This window comes from Amblyomma mixtum, chromosome 8 (genome assembly GCF_055824585.1).
Source record: "Amblyomma mixtum isolate Tamu chromosome 8, ASM5582458v1, whole genome shotgun sequence".
NCBI classification, from domain to species: domain Eukaryota; kingdom Metazoa; phylum Arthropoda; class Arachnida; order Ixodida; family Ixodidae; genus Amblyomma; species Amblyomma mixtum.
This window is the reverse complement of record NC_143019.1, coordinates 14,139,065-14,157,185: the sequence shown is the minus strand read 5'-3', so window position 1 is coordinate 14,157,185 and position 18,121 is coordinate 14,139,065. Positions and strand designations below refer to the sequence as shown.

At 46.4% G+C, this 18,121-nt stretch overlaps 1 protein-coding gene across 1 annotated transcript in view; it reads right to left on the bottom strand.

Annotated features, from left to right (window-relative positions):
- The window catches only part of LOC149331425 (uncharacterized), a 64,752-nt gene that overhangs the window by 17,854 nt on the left and 28,777 nt on the right, over positions 1–18,121 (bottom strand). Inside the window, exons 15-19 of the mRNA XM_089556565.1 lie at positions 10,683–10,920; positions 8,200–8,376; positions 6,023–6,135; positions 5,005–5,063; positions 4,878–4,929 (exon numbers count right to left, since the gene is read on the bottom strand). Coding sequence (XP_089412691.1) covers positions 4,878–4,929; positions 5,005–5,063; positions 6,023–6,135; positions 8,200–8,376; positions 10,683–10,920 — 639 coding nt within the window. The remainder of the gene's footprint in view (positions 1–4,877; positions 4,930–5,004; positions 5,064–6,022; positions 6,136–8,199; positions 8,377–10,682; positions 10,921–18,121) is intronic.

Genomic DNA, 18,121 nt, shown 5'->3' with positions numbered 1-18,121 from the left:
CCACTTATAACAATATTCAAGTGCCATGGAAATACCATTGTTATAACCAATAATTGTTATAACAGGGTTGTGCCAAAAAATAGAAAAGATGACAAACTTCAGAGCGTTTATTGACAGTAAATATCCGGAGGGGTTTAATTGTTCTAATGCCTGTAAAAGCTCGTTAATTCGAACTTCAGGGAACCGGAAAAATGTTCACTGTTCACCGATGACCAAAGCACCGCCATCGCTGCGCCACCGGGAGCTTCGCGCACCTCCGCATCACAGGAATCAAGCCGGCTTTCCAGAAGTGATTCTTATGGGAAATTCAAGAAGCATGCAGAACTAAGGGTGCTGTAAGGTATCGGTAGCGTTCGCGGGGGTCATCGGAACGCGGCTGGGGGCACTCAAAGCGGAGCGTCTCCTTTCTTGGAACGCGGCCGCTCGCGAACGCGCCGGGAAGTACGGGTGTCCACCCGACACGCGTACCGAGCACGAATGTATATTTGTGTTTATTTTCATTTGACACGACCGTGCGTTTGGGTTTGTGGAAAGGGCGTTTTGCCCTACGGAAGCTGGAGGGCTGGCCATGCCCTGGATGAACCAATGATGTTAAGGCCGCAACATGATTGGAAGTTACCGAATGTGGGCTGGGCCTTTAGGGCTTTAAAACCGGGCCCCGGAGCTGGAAGCGGGGTTCTGCGCTAAGGTGAGATGCAACGCATCTTCGGCAACGCCGAGTAGGGGCCTCCCCTAGTATTAGCCAGATCCACTATTTTTGTTGTTTGTCCTTTTGCTGCTTAATGTCTCGAGTACCTAAACTTGTATATGCAATGTAAATAGCTGTATATAAATCTTCAGTTATTGCCTTTTTTATCCCTGTGTCTTCAAGTCTTCAAGTTGGAACAAACCGTCTCTGGCGGGGCACCTATGGTGCAAAGAAGAAGAAGAACCTGAAATTTACTGGCGCAGTCGACAGGATCCTGCGGCCATCGGAAGACGGCGCAGGAAGAAGACAAGGCAGGGAGAAAGGTGACGACAAGGCGACAGGTCAGCGTTCGTGAACGGACCTGCGGAGACACGGCGGCAAGGACGCAAGGACCACGGCAGTAGTCCAGCGACGCGGGACTGCGTCCGGTCAAGGAAGCAGCGCGTCGGGAACTCGACGATCACCGGCGGCGGACCAGCGGCGTGCGACAGCTCATCGCAGCGTCCGAGGAAAGTGGCGGTGGACTCCGGCGCCAAGCAGCTGGCAATGCGGATCGACGCATCGAAACCGTGAGTTTCCTTCGTCGCATTGTTAGCGTCCCTGTGCATGTGTTCGAGCCGGTAGGACAGTTGAGGAGTACAGACGGCGGTATGGAGGGCTATCCATGCCGGCCCTCACTCGATGTGAGGTACCAGGTTGAGTTAGCGAAGGTGCGCTTAGCGGACCTTCAGGCTCAACTCGCGAAAGTGAATGGCGGAAAGGCGCTGCTTCGCGAGGAAGAACCTCAGGATGTTAAGTATGTCTTGGGGGTATTAGAAGCGAGACGCCAGCAGGTAGAGCTCGAGATTTCTAAGATCAAGGAGTCTAGGAGAGCTAGCCAACTAGCCAGGGAGAACTGCTCCGAGTCACGAGCAGAGAGGTCGCCAGTGCGGGAAGGCAACGGCATATGCCTGCCGGGCGCAGGTCAAGAGGACAGCCGGGCAGAGGTAAAGGGTGAGCCAGACTTCTGCGAAGCTGGAGTCGCAGTTCAAGAAAGCAGCCTGACGGAACGCAGCGTCGCGGTATCAGAGGCGGTGAACGCGCACGCCGACGACACGGCCGCCCAGGTTAGCTCAATCCCAAATGACACCAGGGACGCGGACGCGTGCTCAGCATTGTTGGAAGTGAGTCTCACAATTCCAAAAACGCAGTCTCAAGCAAGCTGCGGAAAAGAGCATTTAGCTCAGCAGGGAACGGCCAGCGACGACAGATGTCAGATCGCGGACCTAGAAAGTCTAGCGTTGCTGGAACCGCACACTGTGTCGGTCATAGGGCATGAAGGGCCCCGTAGCATCATTGATGGAAAGAGCGTTCCATGCGAGCCAGGGAACGGAGGCGGGCTTGCCGGGCCGACCGGGCAGAGCGCCACACAGTTGTGGAACGCACCCGGTGTGTGTCCGGCCAGGTCATTTGAGGACCCGGAAATGAGTGGCGACTTGCCGCAAGGCAAGCTCGGGTCAGGCGACGGCGAGTCAGCTCGTGCAGCAGACGATGCCACGAAGCCGGCCAGCGTCTATCAAGCAGGGAGCGGCGATTTAAATGTTTGCCCGTGCAGGAACGGTGCAAATAGCTCCAAACGCTCCAAAGTACCAGGGGACAGGCGCATAGCCTTCACAGTGAATGTCGGCGCGTGGAACAGTACGTTCCGTGCTGCGGTACGCCAAATTACGTTCAGCAAAGCCGGCCGCACTGTTACAGCTGAACTCGGCAAGAGAGATGTTCCTTACGCAGCACGCGGTTCGTACCGGCGCGCCAGAGAGAGCGGGCCCTCAGGTGCGTCGTGTAGTGAGGGGTTTGGACCCATCAAAACCCGGGACGTTTTTGATCCTGGAGGGCACCATCTTTTCAGTTCACGCCCCGTTGTGGCGCCAGCCTAAAGAGTGAGTTACCGTTTAGGCGTCAATTGTGTTACTGACAACACGTGGTGGCTCGAATGTACTACACAGGGACGCTCGGTGCGACTAAGGAGGCTCACGTGGGCATTGGGCGAGTGCTGTGAACGCTCCAGTCGCGAGTGTCTGTGTCTGTGTGCTCATTCGCGAGCAGGACGATGGCGTGCATGCAGGCGAACTGGGTGCAACGCACCAACTTGGACGCTGTGTTACGGCGCACGGCAGGCATGCCACTGTGTGTATTTAAGTGTGCATTTTGCGTGATGTTGTGTTGGTGCCCGTGTACAGTGTTGTTTTTGGTTTTGTTGGTGCAACTGGTCGCAGCGCGACAGCTTGGACTTTGGTGAATGTGCTGGTTTTACAGGTGTGAAACGCGCATTTGAATGTGTACGTTTTGTTTATGTTATGTCACCCGAAGGGTAGTTTCGTGTCAGACACCGATCCCTTTTGTTTGTAATTCTAAAAGTGCCATTTGAGCCCTTTGTAGAATCTTGGGAAGGGCGTGTAAGGTATCGGTAGCGTTCGCGGGGGTCATCGGAACGCGGCTGGGGGCACTCAAAGCGGAGCGTCTCCTTTCTTGGAACGCGGCCGCTCGCGAACGCGCCGGGAAGTACGGGTGTCCACCCGACACGCGTACCGAGCACGAATGTATATTTGTGTTTATTTTCATTTGACACGACCGTGCGTTTGGGTTTGTGGAAAGGGCGTTTTGCCCTACGGAAGCTGGAGGGCTGGCCATGCCCTGGATGAACCAATGATGTTAAGGCCGCAACATGATTGGAAGTTACCGAATGTGGGCTGGGCCTTTAGGGCTTTAAAACCGGGCCCCGGAGCTGGAAGCGGGGTTCTGCGCTAAGGTCAGATGCAACGCATCTTCGGCAACGCCGAGCAGGGGCCTCCCCTAGTATTAGCCAGATCCACCTTTTTGTTGTTTCTCCTTTTGCCGTTTAATTTGTCTCGAGTGTCTAAACTTCTATACGCTGTAAATATCTGTACATAAACTGTACATAAGTTTTCCCTTTATCCCTGCGTCTCGAATCATCGAGAGACCGTCTCTGACGGGGCACCGCTGGTGCGAAGAGCTTCAGTCTTCGAGTTAGATAAACCGTCTCTGGCGGTGCACCCCTGGTGCAAGGAGAGTGAAAGAACCTGATCTTTACTGGTGCGGTGACAGCTGACAAGAGAAAATCGCGCTGGCTGCGTGCACGCGCACTGCACCGACTGATTGGGGGTACGCATGGCGTGCGTAGCCAATGCAGCAATGCAGCAGCTCTCCTGACGCGATGACGCCTGCCTCTTTTGCTTTCGTGATGTTGCTGCGCTAGCTTAGTCCATTGGTCGGCCCCACACGTGCACGCTTTTGTGTTGTAAGCATGGTTTTGCTGGTGTGGTTGTAGCATTTCCTTTTTTTTTTCTATAATGGTTGTCACTCAATTACCAGATTTAATTGTTATAACCAATTATGTGCCTTGACAGCATTGCTGTAAGCAGTTTATTTTACCATAGAACATATGGTAAAGCTGATGGTGCCATGACTGACCATTGTTATATCCAATATATTGTTATAACCAGTATTGTTATAAGTGGGCTTGACTGTAGTATGGTAATGCTTATAATGATTTTCCAGATTCCCAAGTCTCAAATTATAAGCAATGGCAGTCTAAGCTGTACCGGCCCATAAAAACACTCATGTACAACAGCACAAAGAAAATAATAGCAAACCCCTTCAAAAGGAGTGAAAATTTTACATGCAGTTCAAGTGATTAATATGCACAAATAATACAAAAGAGACATTAATTAATCAATATGAAGGAATTGACAACAGGTGTTCAATTGTGACTTAGCATCAACTTAACACCAGCAACGCAAAGGCATTGGTAGCCTAGTCCTGGTTTAGCGTTCTTAAGTGGTTAGTACACTCATTGAACATTTCTTGAAACATGTCATTTGTCACAACAAATAATGTGGTCATTGCTAGCCATATAAAAACATGTACATTGCCTCTCTTGGCACACATCTTTGTCGTCTGATTTCACGCTACCTTTAATGCAGCATAAGTGTGCATATAAAGTGCGTGAGCTTAATTTCACGCAATACAACTCCATGCACCCCAAGTTAGACAGAACTTAAAATCAGTGTTTCTTATGAAAGAGCTTGCTTTCTTGCACAGAACGGCTGGGTTGCCAAATATCTTCTAGGAATAAAAGGCATTAGGTGGCCATAAAAATCTATTCAGGAGCAGTACAGGAAGCACATACCTCTCTCTTGGGCTTGTGGGAACAGTCAGGTTGAAAAACCCCACAGGAACATCTGCACCAAAGCACAAAGACCAAAATGAGATCTCGAGGCTTGGCGATCAGGAACACCAGTGTGCCCCACACTTACACACAACGTCCCTCCGTGGGTAGTAGACGCATTCAGGATCAAAAATGGAATGCTTCCACCTGCATTACAAGAAGCATGTTATTAGAAAAAATATGTTGGTCAGATGTTTAGGGGAATCCCCCAAGGTGGAGTAGATTTGTAATAAGGCAGGGAGTGATTACCCATTGACATCCACCCGAGCGCAGCATTACGGCTACAAAGGAAAGCTGTACAGCTTTCTCAGAAACTTCGTAGTTAAAGAAAAATTCGTCCTGGTCTGGGGTTCGAAACCAGGACCACTGCTTCACCGAAGCAGTCGCTCTACCAACTGAGCTGGCCGGGACGGCAAGCTTATGGTAGGGTCATGGGCATTGATCAATTCGCTCTTGCCCTACTATTATAAGCTTGCCGTCCTAGTTAGCTCAGTAGGTAGAGCAACTGCTCTGGTGAAGCGGTGATCCCGGGTTCGAACCCCAGACCAGGACAAATTTTTCTTTAACTACGAAGTTTCTGAGAAAGCTGTGTAGCTTTCCTCTGTAGTTGTATGGCTGCGCTCGGGTGGATGTCAACTCCCTTATTACAAAAAGTATGTATGCGGTGCTTAGTGCATTAGCAGCCATAAACTACTCTTCTATGTTCTTCATGTATGCTTGCATGGTTACGCCTATAAGGTGTGGGTCAGCTAACATGCACACATAAACACGCACACATTAACATGCACACATTAACATGCGTGAAAACATGAGCAAGCGCAGGTGGAAACAGCGAATTGTAATGCAGTTGTTACATGATCTCCAGTTAAAACTGTCTCAGATAGCCACATAAGCTTGATAACGAATGTGTATACAGCTCTGGTTGGCTCATGCCGAAGAAAAAAATGTTGCCCATGGACAACTATATATGCTAACACAGCATATGCAGGCCTACTGAGGATAACAGCATTTGAAATCTATAGAAGGCCAAGATCAGCATCTAAAATGCAAAGCAGGCATCTATGATACAGCCAGCTTGCACCTGCAGGTCACACACCTTCACTCACCTGGGCAGAAAAAAATTGAGGGTATCATCTCGTTCCTTCATCTGGGCCAGAAAGCCTCGGAGACGTATGTAGTATTCCATTATGTCTCCATCCCAGCTGACACTGCGCTCCAGCTATGAGAAATTCCCAGAAAAAAAAAAGCATATAAATTGCCTGACAATGTCAGCGAAAAAAAAAAAAACACCCAACTAAGGTTTTAGAGACACCAACATAACCCTGACTTGCATTGGTCGTTTAGCCTCGTTTTTGGCACTGTTTGGTGAAAGCTGTCCACACACCAAAAAAAAGCCACAATAATCATCATCAAGAACATTCAGCCACTAATGCCTCGCTGATTGCAGCTGCCCTATGAGATGGCTAATGAAGCAAATGAAAACTGGCTGTCCTAAATTCCACATTGGTTTTCTAACCAGACTGTGGATCAAGCAGCAGTTCATGAAGACTGTTAGGAAGCATAAGCCTCAGTTTTAAAATAATACCAGAAGTGCACATAGGAGCAAAATTATTAAATGAAGAGCACACATTCTGCGGAATGCTTGCTTCTAATTTACAGCATTTTAAAAATGTCACGCTTCTTATGTTAACTCAGAATGAGTGTCATCATCATCATCATCAGCCTGACTACACCCACTGCAGGGCAAAGGCCTCTCCCATGTCTCTCCAATTAACCCTGTCCTTTTCCATTTGCGGCCACTGTATCCCCGCAAACTTCTTAATCTCATCCGCCCACCTAACTTTCTGCCGTCCCCTGCTACATTTGCTTTCTCTTGGAATCCACGCCGTTACCCTTAAGGACCAGCGGTTATCTTGCCTTCGCATTACATGCCCTGCCCAAGCCCATTTCTTCCTCTTGATTTCGACTAGGATGTCATTAACCCGCATTTGTTCCCTCACCCACTCCGCCCGCTTTCGGTCTCTTAACGTTACACCTATAATTTTCCTTTCCATAGCTCGCTGCGTTGTTCTTAACTTAAGCTGAACCCTCTTTGTTAGCCTCCACATTTCTGCCCCATAGGTGAGTACTGGTAGGATACAGCTGTTGTATACTTTTCTCTTCAGGGATATTGGTAAGCTACCATTCATGATCTGAGAGAACCTGCCATACGCGCTCCACCCTATTCTTACTCTTCTAGTTATTTCCCTCTCATGATCCGGATCTGCGGTCACTACCTGCCATAAGTAGACATATTCTCTTACTACTTCCAGCACCTCACTACCAATGGCGAACTGCTGTTCCCTTGCTAGGCTGTTGAACATTACTTTGGTTTTCTGCATGTTAATTCTTAGCCCCACCGTTCTGCTCTGCCTGTCTAACTGATTGATCATGCTTTGCAGTTCTTCTCCTGAGTGGCTTAGCAAGGCAATGTCATCAGCGAATCGCAAATTACTCAGGTATTCTCCATTAACTCTTATCCCCAACTGTTCCCATTCCAGACCCCGGAATACCTCCTGTAAGCAGGCAGTGAAGAGCATTGGCGAGATCGTGTCTCCCTGCCTGACAACTTTCCTTATTGGAATTTTATTGCTGACTTTATGGAGAACTACAGTAGCTGTGCAATCGTTATAAATATCTTCCAATATTTTCACATAGCACTCTTCTACACCCTGATTCCGCAATGCCTGCATTCCACTGAGTCAAATGCTTTCTCGTAATCAATGAAGGCTATATATAGGGGTTGGTTATATTCTGCGCATTTCTCTATCACCTGACTGATAGTGTGAATGTGGTCTATTGTCGAGTATCCTTTACGAAAGCCTGCCTGATCATTTGGTTGACTAAAGTCCAAGGTTGTCCTGACTCTATTAGCAACTACCTTAGTAAATACCTTGTAGGCAACGGACAATAAGCTGATTGGTCTGTAATTCTTCAAGTCCTTGACGTCTCCTTTCTTATGAATTAAGAGTATGTCAGTTAAAACATTCCCTTGTTTGAGAAAAAAGAAAGAGTTGAGCAAATGTTACTATTACAGAGTGAGATGTTAATTTTGCACCGCTAGTAGGCATAGGATGAATAGACGAGAGAATAGTGTGTGGTAGCATGGTAGCATACTTTGTGAAAAAGGTGCAGATGGGACGCTCCCAGTGAGCAAAGCATAATCAGCAAAAGCATGTAGCGCAAACTGCGGTCATACACGAAAATAGGGAACAATGCTGCCAAAAAAAGTAAGACCTGTTACCTTCTTGACATATGCAGCCAAATTCTTGGGGTCAGCCAGGACGATGGGATAGAAGGTGTAGACCTTGGTGTTCCGAACCTTGATCTTTGCGATTATCTTGGACCAGGCGTCCAGGAGATTCAGGCTGTCAATGTACTCCACCAGGCCATTGCGCACTTCTTCCACCATGATGTCCCCCTGCACATTGGTGACAGAGAGGTGTACAAGCTGAAGCCTATGAATGGATTAGTGCAAAAGTTTCTGGAACGATCAAGCAGGTGGTGCTGGTGTGACATCCTGCAGCACTTCAGTGTCAGATACAGCAAGCAACCCTGCAAGATGAGGACACTATAGTTATACTCCTGTCACGAGGGCATTTCGAAGGCCTTCGGATAGTCCACTGACTCAATGACCAATTGAACGCTGCTACATGGCAGCTCCAATGGCCATTAAGTCAGTGGAGCAAGGCAGAACTCTACTGAGATTACGAAGGCCTTCGAGGGACGGCGGTGTGCTTTTGTGGTTGCAAGGTGCTAAAAACAATGAGCTGGGGAATAAAATAAGAGTACAGTTGCTTAAAAATTACAGAAATTCAAAACATACAACTTTGCAGAAAAAAATAAACACAGGCCGGGCTACAAAACGCTACAGGAAACATACTAATACTGTTGTTGCCAGCGATACAAAAACAATCAATACCAGGCTGCTCAATGCGCATGAATGCTATACAGCTTGGATCCAAAACAATGAAAATAATTTCATGTCATTAATATTATAGTAATGAATAAACACTCTGCTTTTAACCTTTTTAGCTTAAACTTGTCGGCTGAGTGCTTGCATGCCTGCTAAATTATTGGTGATGAAAGGCACCACAGAACATTGGCGTGAAATGATGGAATCTCTTGGTGGCCATCAAGTTTGCCATGTAGCAGTGGCACAACTCCTTTGAGTTTAATAGCAATTGAGACTCTCAAAGGCTCTAGACTCTATAGCCATTGAAGGTGCTTGTGTGATAGGGGTATAGTCATCCTGTGTTTGAATAGTTTTCAGTATATGCAAGGCTACACCATATTAGTATTCCCTAGCTTTACAAGCTTTGCATAGCCTACAGATCAAGAGCCCATGAGACAAGTCCAGTCACAGAAATGAAAAATACAAGTACAAATGGCAGAGCGTCAATGATGAGGCACTGACGACACAACAGGCTCTTATAATATGTGATAATTGTTAGCTGCTATGGCTAATAACAGACCTTCGGAACCACGAAAACAAGGATGCCTACCACATAATATGGCAACAATCACACTGTTCATGCACTGACCATTACTAGCCCACAAAACAATGCAGATGAGACTAAGAATAGCCTCTGTTTTGCTCCTTTCATGCACTGCAAGAAAGGAAGAGCCAAACAAAGCAGCATAGTATTTCATAAGCAGTTTGCATAGTACAGAAGACACTTCCCAGCCCAGTTTTAGCCAAAGTCATGAAAAAGCTAGGAAGACATATTAACAGGATTTCCATTGCAACGAAGTCACACATAAGACAGAGGACAACAGGGGCACTTACTACAAGTCTTTAATCAGGTCACGCAATGCAATGTCCCATCTGTCTAAAATAGGATTTTCCTTAATTGGACAGACAGGACGTTGCATGAATGACTGACTTACAGAACATGCAAAAGATATTGAAAATAATGAGAGTGAGAGACTTGTCGAACACTGCAAGGCTTGTGCCAATTGTGCACCACGGTTCTGCGATGTGAGGATTCTGGGTAGAGGCAGACAACAGACTGCTCGTAAAACTCTGGAAGCCTTTTATACCAAAAAAGCGGGTTCGAGCTGTGTCAGTGACACTTCAGTGTTTTTTTATGAGGCTGAGTGGAAATTTCTTTCACGCCTACTCTGATAAGACTTGTGCTGCCTTTCTTGTTGCCTTGTACGCATGCACTTCAGCAGGGAGGGCTATATACGTCAACTGCTTTCACCTGATTAAACAGTTATAGTAAGCGCCCGTGTTGTCCTTCTTGTGCATGTCTTCGTTGCACTGACAATACTGGTAATATGTCTGAAAACCAACTAGCCAAGCAGTTAACTCTCTTAAGTTAAGCTAGGAAGGCGTCTATATCATTACAACTAGCATGTTCAATCTTTGCTTCTCTTACCATTTCTCTTAAGAACCCACATTCTCCTGGTTAGCACAAGGGTTAGCACATAATCAGTAACTCATGAATACTGTAATGATATGCACAGAGGCAAGACGATGTCTCCTGCCTTGCCCTATCCTCACCTCAACATTCATTGCATTAAAAAACCTCAATGTGCCTCTTTTCCCCTTCTGTATAGCCTCAAAAACGTCTACCAAGTTCTACCAAGTTTTGTACAAGCAAGTGCACAGCGGCCCGTTTCCCCAGTGCACGGCAAAATCCAGTGTTTCCATCAAGAAATGGAAAGCACGCAATTATTTGTTTCTTATCACACTTTCAACGCTAGTGAGGACTGCCGTACCATGACTTCGTCGAAGATGGAGCTCCCCTTGAAGACCTGCTCGTAGGCCATCTGCATCAGGTTGGGAAGGGTGCGCTCGGCCAGGCGGAGGCAGACGCGCCAGCGCGGAGGGGATGCCTCCCAGGACACGGCCTCCCCCGTCAGCGAGCTCAGGAACATGGTGGGTGCCTCCGGAATGTCCAGGAAGGGAGCCAGGTGCAGCAGGGCCAGCAGGACCATGTACTCGTGCAGGGCTTCCCTGCAAGCAGGAAACACGAGGGCTCAGAGTGTGTTCACATTTTTCAGCGCCACATGTAGGATCCAGACTCTCCCAGAGATCTCACGGTTGTCGCACGTGCGAAATGACATCTACACAGCAAGATCACAAGACAGAACAAAACGAATCCGAAACTGAAGCCCTTTGCACCATACTGAAAAAGGTTATTTGTCTTGAAGCAGCCCGGATTGCTCAGAATCGGGCATTTTGTGCAATTTGTTCAAACTGAGCGATCTGAACAGGCACAGTGAAGAAAGAGTTAAAGCACTATACACGCCAAAGTTTTGCTTGAATGTTTTATTTTTTCAAATTATGTATTAAACATCAGAATACATGGATTGCCACGTAGTATTCGCCTCTGACTGCTAAGTAATTTACAACAGAATTTCTTCTTGACTCTTTCGGTTTTGGTTGCAACAACCGAACGCCAGCTGTGATGTGTAGTTCACACTTGGGTCGCATGAGGCATGAAAAAAACGGCAATGTAACTGCTGATACACCATTAGTTGTTATTCCAGCTCTTGAAAACAGCTGGTTTAAGTGTTGTGCATTAAAACTTCAAATCAGCATTTACATTGCAGGTTTTTTTGCGCCTCACACACCCCAAGCGTGAACTACACATCACAGCCATCACTCAGTTGATGAAACCAAAACAACATAAGAGAAGGAGTTCAATTTTAAATTATATAGTAGCCGTAGGCGAATACCACATGGTGACCCATGTCAGCGTTGCCATCTGGTGAAATTCGCCACCAGATTTCGAAAATTTGGTGAAATTTTAGACCTCCTGGTGTCGAAGTAGGCGAACTACTACACCAGACAAAAACTGGCGATATCTGGGGAAAACCACTCTGCCGACACAAGCAACTACCGACACTGCTCGTCCGCAGAAGGTGCAGGTTTCGCGAGCCAAAAAGGCGCGTGGGTAGCCCACTGCCGCCGCCTGAGTGTGGCAGCCTCAGTCTGCTGCGCTTTCAGCGAACTGCCCACGAGCTCCAGGAATTTGCTGACATTTTCACTTATACTTCGTTTCCTAGGATGGGGCGCTTTTGTGCGAATCAATCGGTGTGGCTGGCGAGGTTCCGTCGCCTGTCATGAGAACGCCCTGGGGGAAAAACCCTACAAAGAACTGGCATTGTATGCACTGGCCTGTCTTTCGAGCCCAGTGTCAAATGCGGTGGTGGAGCGGGTCTTCAGCCAAGTCCCGTGTGTGAAGACGAAGTACCGGAACAAGATGTCACTGAAAACTTTGGATGCCTTTGTACGGATTCGCACAACGTTGGCCTTCAGGGAGATGTGCTGCGTGAAATTTGTCATCACAGACGATATGCTACGAAGGTTCCATTCAGACGTCTATGACGCTAAAAGTGATGATTAAAGACTAAACGAAATGATTCTATGTTATTAATAAAATGAGTGTTCGAAGAAGGCTGGCTTTTGTTTTTTTTTAATGTAATTTTAGTTTCTGGTGAAATCTGGTGAAAAATTTACGAGGTTCTGGTATTGCCGCCACTTTCCAATCTGGCAACGCTGATCCATGTATATTGTGATGTCTAACACATCAAATGAAAGCAGGTTTGGTTTGGTTTGTTGGGGTTTTAATGTCCCAAAGCGACTCAGGCTATGAGAGACGCCGTAGTGAAGGACTCCGGAAATTTCGACCACCTGGGGTTCTTTAACGTGCACTGACATCGCACAGTACACGGGCCTCGAATTTCTCCTCCAAAGAAATTCAGCCGCCGCGGCCGGGATCGAACCCGCGTCTTTCGGGTCAGCAGCCGAGCGCCGTAGCCACTGAGCCACCGCGGCGGGGCAAATGAAAGCAGGAGACAGGCAACTAATATCAGGTGTCCATATATCCTGTAAGACAGCAAAAGCCTGAATCAGTGACCACTGTACTATCCTATCTCAGTGGCATCGTTATTTTGTAATCTATTGGAGGAATGGGATGAGACATAAATTACCTGAAGTTTGCCCTGCATCCTGTTAACTATTCTACAAGAAGAAGTGTAACACACCTTCAGGCTGTCATCGCCGGATATCTTCGCAAGGCCAAAGCAGAAATTCAGTCTGCATCAAGAAACAGACAGAAACAGCACTAAACATAGGATAGGCAGAAAGAGTTGCAAACAACTGTGCTGACTTAAAACCAATTTTCAGTTCTTGAGATGACAATGAGTACAGTCATTTTTGCTCACACAAGCCACTTTTGAAGGAATGCGATACAACTGCAACTGCATTAGTCCGCCAGCCGTACCATATATGTGAAAAAAAAAAAAAAACATCCCTTTACCGCAAAAATAGCCCTGAGAAAAACCGCAATGTCATTTTTGTGATGAGCAGTGAAAACGACTATACAAGTTGTCACCTCAAGAAAAAAAAAAGTGCATCATTATCAGCCAGCGCTGTAGTTTGTGCTTCTTTCTGTTCATCCTATCTTCAGTGCCGTTTCCATCAGACCTTTGGAGCACAAATAGCCTAGCAGCTCAGTTCAGCATTCCTGCAATTTAAGTGCAGGTTGGACGCATTAAAGGGACACTGAGGAGAGCTCTATTAATATTTTTTTTATAGCAAAATCCGATATTTCGGCATGTCATGGCTTTGTTGCCACTTGGCCGGCAGCGAAAGATGCGTTTATTTCTAAGAAATTTGGATTCTAAGTTGAAAAAGTTTTTCCCGCCGCTCTGATTCAAACTTGGGATTCTCCTATGACGACACAGGAGTAAGGGACGTGAAACATGACGTGCACATGACGTAACGCAGACTCCGTGATTTCTGGCGGCCAGCAGTGCGGCCCAGCAGCAGCCGAAAAGAAAGCTACCGCCGGGCGTGTTTTTTTTTCAGCGCAAGCCCAGCCAGGCCACTGCTCATTGGCTCGCTCTACTGTTTACGTCACTTCCGCTTTAATTAGTACGCAAGCACTAAAAGTAAATGGCTGTTCTAAAGAAGTATCTATACAAACATTTCATATGCATACAAAATATAATGAATCTTTGAGAAACTAAATTTCAAAGTTTAGTTTGGTCACGTGACTAGTGGTGGCGGGCGGCCATGGCGGGCGGCATGCAGACGACGCCCAAGTCACGTGACATGACGTCACTTTTGTCAACAGTCAAAATGGCCGCTTGAAAGGTCGTTGCGGCTGGTCGCGGCAGTCACGATGTCTTCGGGCAGTTGTAAGCAAGTGATTCCAAGACCAATGCAAGCCGCCTAGTTGGATCCAGGATACTTGCCTCTGAATGGTTAAAGTGCGCCGATTCCAAGGTGCTATGTAAGCCGCGCGGTTGGATGCTAGATATGCGTATTGCATTGGTTTTCGAACCGACGTAGGACCTATGCGGTGGCGATGTCACGAAGCGTTTGCGGCCGTGTTGCAAGCGTTTCTAATTCCTGTGAGGATCACCACGGACAGCGACGATTAACAGCTGCTCACCTTAGAGAAAGGAGGCTGCTCATGGTGAATTTCCTGTGCGTGCATAAGCTACACAGCACAGTGACAGTGGACGAGAAGTGAAAGTGATTGCGGTAGGAGCTAGTGCTTCTCCGCCGAGGCAGAGAAATACGCACGTGCGAAGGCTCACTACGCACGCAGTGTTTTCCGAATGCTGAAATGAACTTGGCGTTGAGCAGCTAATCGTACTGGTTGCAGTGATTGCGACCGAAGCGAGCGTTGTTATACGACGTTGTTTCTGTTACGTATCTATCACCGATTTTGATCGCGCTTCCTGTGGATACTGTGCTTCGAAACTGCTGTGTGCGACGTGACGCGATCTTGGCTGCGCAGCCGTCGAACTGTTTTCTTCCGCGACAACCACAGCGTCGCCATTCTTCGGCGTGTTGCTGCTTCATACAGTACATTGTGTGATTACGGATGCTCGGGTTACGATGTGCGAAAACATCGGTGTGTAGTGCAGTGGTCTCTTGTGGAGCGTCGTTTTTTTTTATTTCCTGCCTGCTATGTGGACCTATGTCTGCAAAAATATTTGCGTTTAGAATTGGCGACATCACAAACTTCTCTGCATGATGGTGGGCTGAGCCAGAGTAGTAGTTCTGGGTTTAGGTTGTGACAACATGGTGCACTCCGTTTAAAAAGTGCTATAGCATTGTGGGCTGCGGAAAGGTTATAATGTAAGCTTGCGACTCTGTTCTTTATTGTTAAGCAGCTTAATTTATTTTGTGCATTGAGTAATCTGAGCCATGATGTGAGTCGCCGAGCACTGACAATGCTTTTTACACCAGAAAAAGAAGTGCTTTGGCATCCAGAAAGTGTGTGAGCAGGAGGAGTTGCTGGGCCTGGCAGTTCATGGGTTAACACAAAACTCTCTGCACACAGTGCGACAAGCAGTATGATGGCAATTACAGTGTGTAACAAAAGCATATGATTCAGGCTGTGCTTGACTTATCTACTCAAATTCAAGAAGTCTTAACAGTCTTTGCACTCTGCACAATTATGCGACAAAGGGCTGTATTCATTTTCACTCTGTCCACTGTGTTATGAGCGAGTTTCCATGTTATCGAGGTGTGAGTGCATTGAAAAAGTTTTACCCCCAGAAATACTGTCCATAATTTGAATCCATAATAATGGGGTCTGTATTAACGAGGCATGACCTTATAAATGAAATTATAGTTATTTTTAGTCCTGATGATGACACAAGTTATTCAGCTGTGTTATTTGCCTAGACGACTTATGAAGTAAATTTGCCATTGCAAATTATGAAAGCTGATTAAAAGAATGTTGTATGGCACAGCAGTTTGGTGGTTGTAGAATAACAGTTGGCTTTACCTGACACCACTTTGAAACAGCGGATAGGAGAACAAGGCCTGTGGAGCTAGTGAAACTGCAAGGAACAAAGACAACAGGAAAGAACACCACCACCGCCGCACCCAGTAGAAATTCTTGTTCTGTCATTCTCGCCCTTAGTAGCTCGTCGACATGCTGTGTTTCCAGCAGTTCACCCGACAGCACACTTAAGCCCTGTGAAACCTGGAGAATGCAACAGCAGGACAGGACACAGTGTGTACATATATCTTCTGCATGTCTCATCATAGCTTGGCCCCTGTATGTGTCTTGCCAGTCATCATTCAGCACCTATGACCCTAGTTGTGCCGTTGGCATGTGCACCCAATTGTAAACATATTTTATACTCTTGTGGTGCTATGTTTTGGCCGATTAAGTTGTTTCATCCAAATTGGCAAGGCTTTAGAAAGTGTTCCTGCGATAGCCAACTTGCTCTCATTCTCCCTGAACGGCAACATCCCCCTTAACGCTTTTTTCTGGGCTTTGAAAGAGCGTGTGATAAAATCCCTCATTTATATAAATAAGGTGTATTTTCTGATGCTATAACTTGGATCCAATTGCTCTAAACTGATTCCAAGCTTTAACAGCCAGCCGTCGACAGAATTCCCATACTAATTCTTATGCGTCCTGCTTTTTTCCTGCAATCTCGGGCGTCCCCAAGGCATTGCCCTTGGGCCCGAGGTTTTATTAAATACAATATGACCTTCCTTTCAGTGTTTCCTAACATGCCTTCATTGACAACAATGGAGTCTGCCCTCTGCAATCAATAACAGTATTTCAATTCTCAGAACAATATTTCGGATGATCTCGACTAGCCTGTTTGATAATGTTATTAAGAATGCACCAACGTTTTTTACTTTCAGGATAACTACATCTTGCCTGCTTATAAGGCCTTACTGAGAAAGACATATTCAATGCATACTGAAAAAAAAAAATTGGTTTTTGAGGAACGGAAATGACGTAGTAAATGTCACATATCTCAGTGGATACTCGAACTCGCTGACAATGTAACATGGTCTCACCTAACAATCCTTCCTTATACAACTACCCACAGCCCAGGATATTTACACCATAGCATGTCCTTAGTGTCACCATCTTCCATGTTGCTTGCATTCAAATCTCCTGTGCAGCATCAGCAGAATATTGTTATGGCACAAATCTAATTTTTCTCAGATCCTGGGATGAATTCAGAACTGAGCTGCTTGTTTTATTCTCTCAGACTATTGTAGAAGCTCCAGCGTCACAGCACTAAAGATGAATCTTCTAATTTCTTTGTCTCATGCAGAAACTGCGGGGTTTTTTTGCTCTTTACTGTCACATAACCAACTAATCTTTTCCTGCTCATGGTTCCTTCTGCACTAGCTGCACAAGCACTGTCCCTCCCTTAGCTTATGCCATTGCATTTCAAGATTCAATTTTGTTTTTGCCACGAAAGGCTAGAATGGTCTTCCATCTCGCAAGGCTACGCTTACTAACCTATTGTCCTTCGAACTGGTCACTGTAGAAATCCATGCAGTTAATGACAATGTAAGTTCAATATTTTTGAGGGATCCCCCAGTGTGGAGAACGTTTGCAATAAGGAAGTAATTGTTCATTATCACCCACCCAACCGTAGCCATACGGCTACAAAAGAAAGCTACTCAGGTTCCACAGAAACTTTGTAGTTAGAGGAAAAGTTACCCTAGTCTAGGGTTCGAACCCGGGAATACTGCCTCACCGGGGCAGTTGCCCTACCAAGTGCGCGAACTGTATGGCTAGCATATGATGGGGTGAGCTCGAAATGGGAGCGGTGTTAGTCAAATATTTTAGGCGACTCCCTCAAAGTTGAAATGATTTCTAATAAGGTAGTCATTACTCATTGGCATCCACCCAAGCACGGCCATACGGCTACAAAAAGAGCTACAAAGCTTTTCTTTGCAGCTGCATGGCTGCGCTTGGATACTAATGAGTAATTATTCCCTTATTAGTACATTGCGAACTCATCAAGCTCCTACTTGCCTCATCATGTCAAAGTTCACCGCTCAGGTATTGCTACTTAGGACCGTTGAGGTATAATAAATATCAAAATAAATTGATCTAATAAAGTGCCTACTGACTCGTTCACTTGGGCAAACCAATAAAATGCTCTATTATGCATAATGTGGTCATCGAGAACTTTCCTCTATTTTAAGCAATATCACGGCGTATAAATATGTCGTTTGCACAGCCGCTTTTAGAAATGCTATCCTTTACTATGATACATGTAATGCCCCTCTGCTAAAGTTTTAGCCAGAGGCTGGCAGTGTTCCAAATAAATAAATATATGCGCACAGTAGTTGCATTCAGGCTAACTTGCATACTGTGCACACGAATCCTCTATCGGGCCGAACACACTGAGTGGAACAA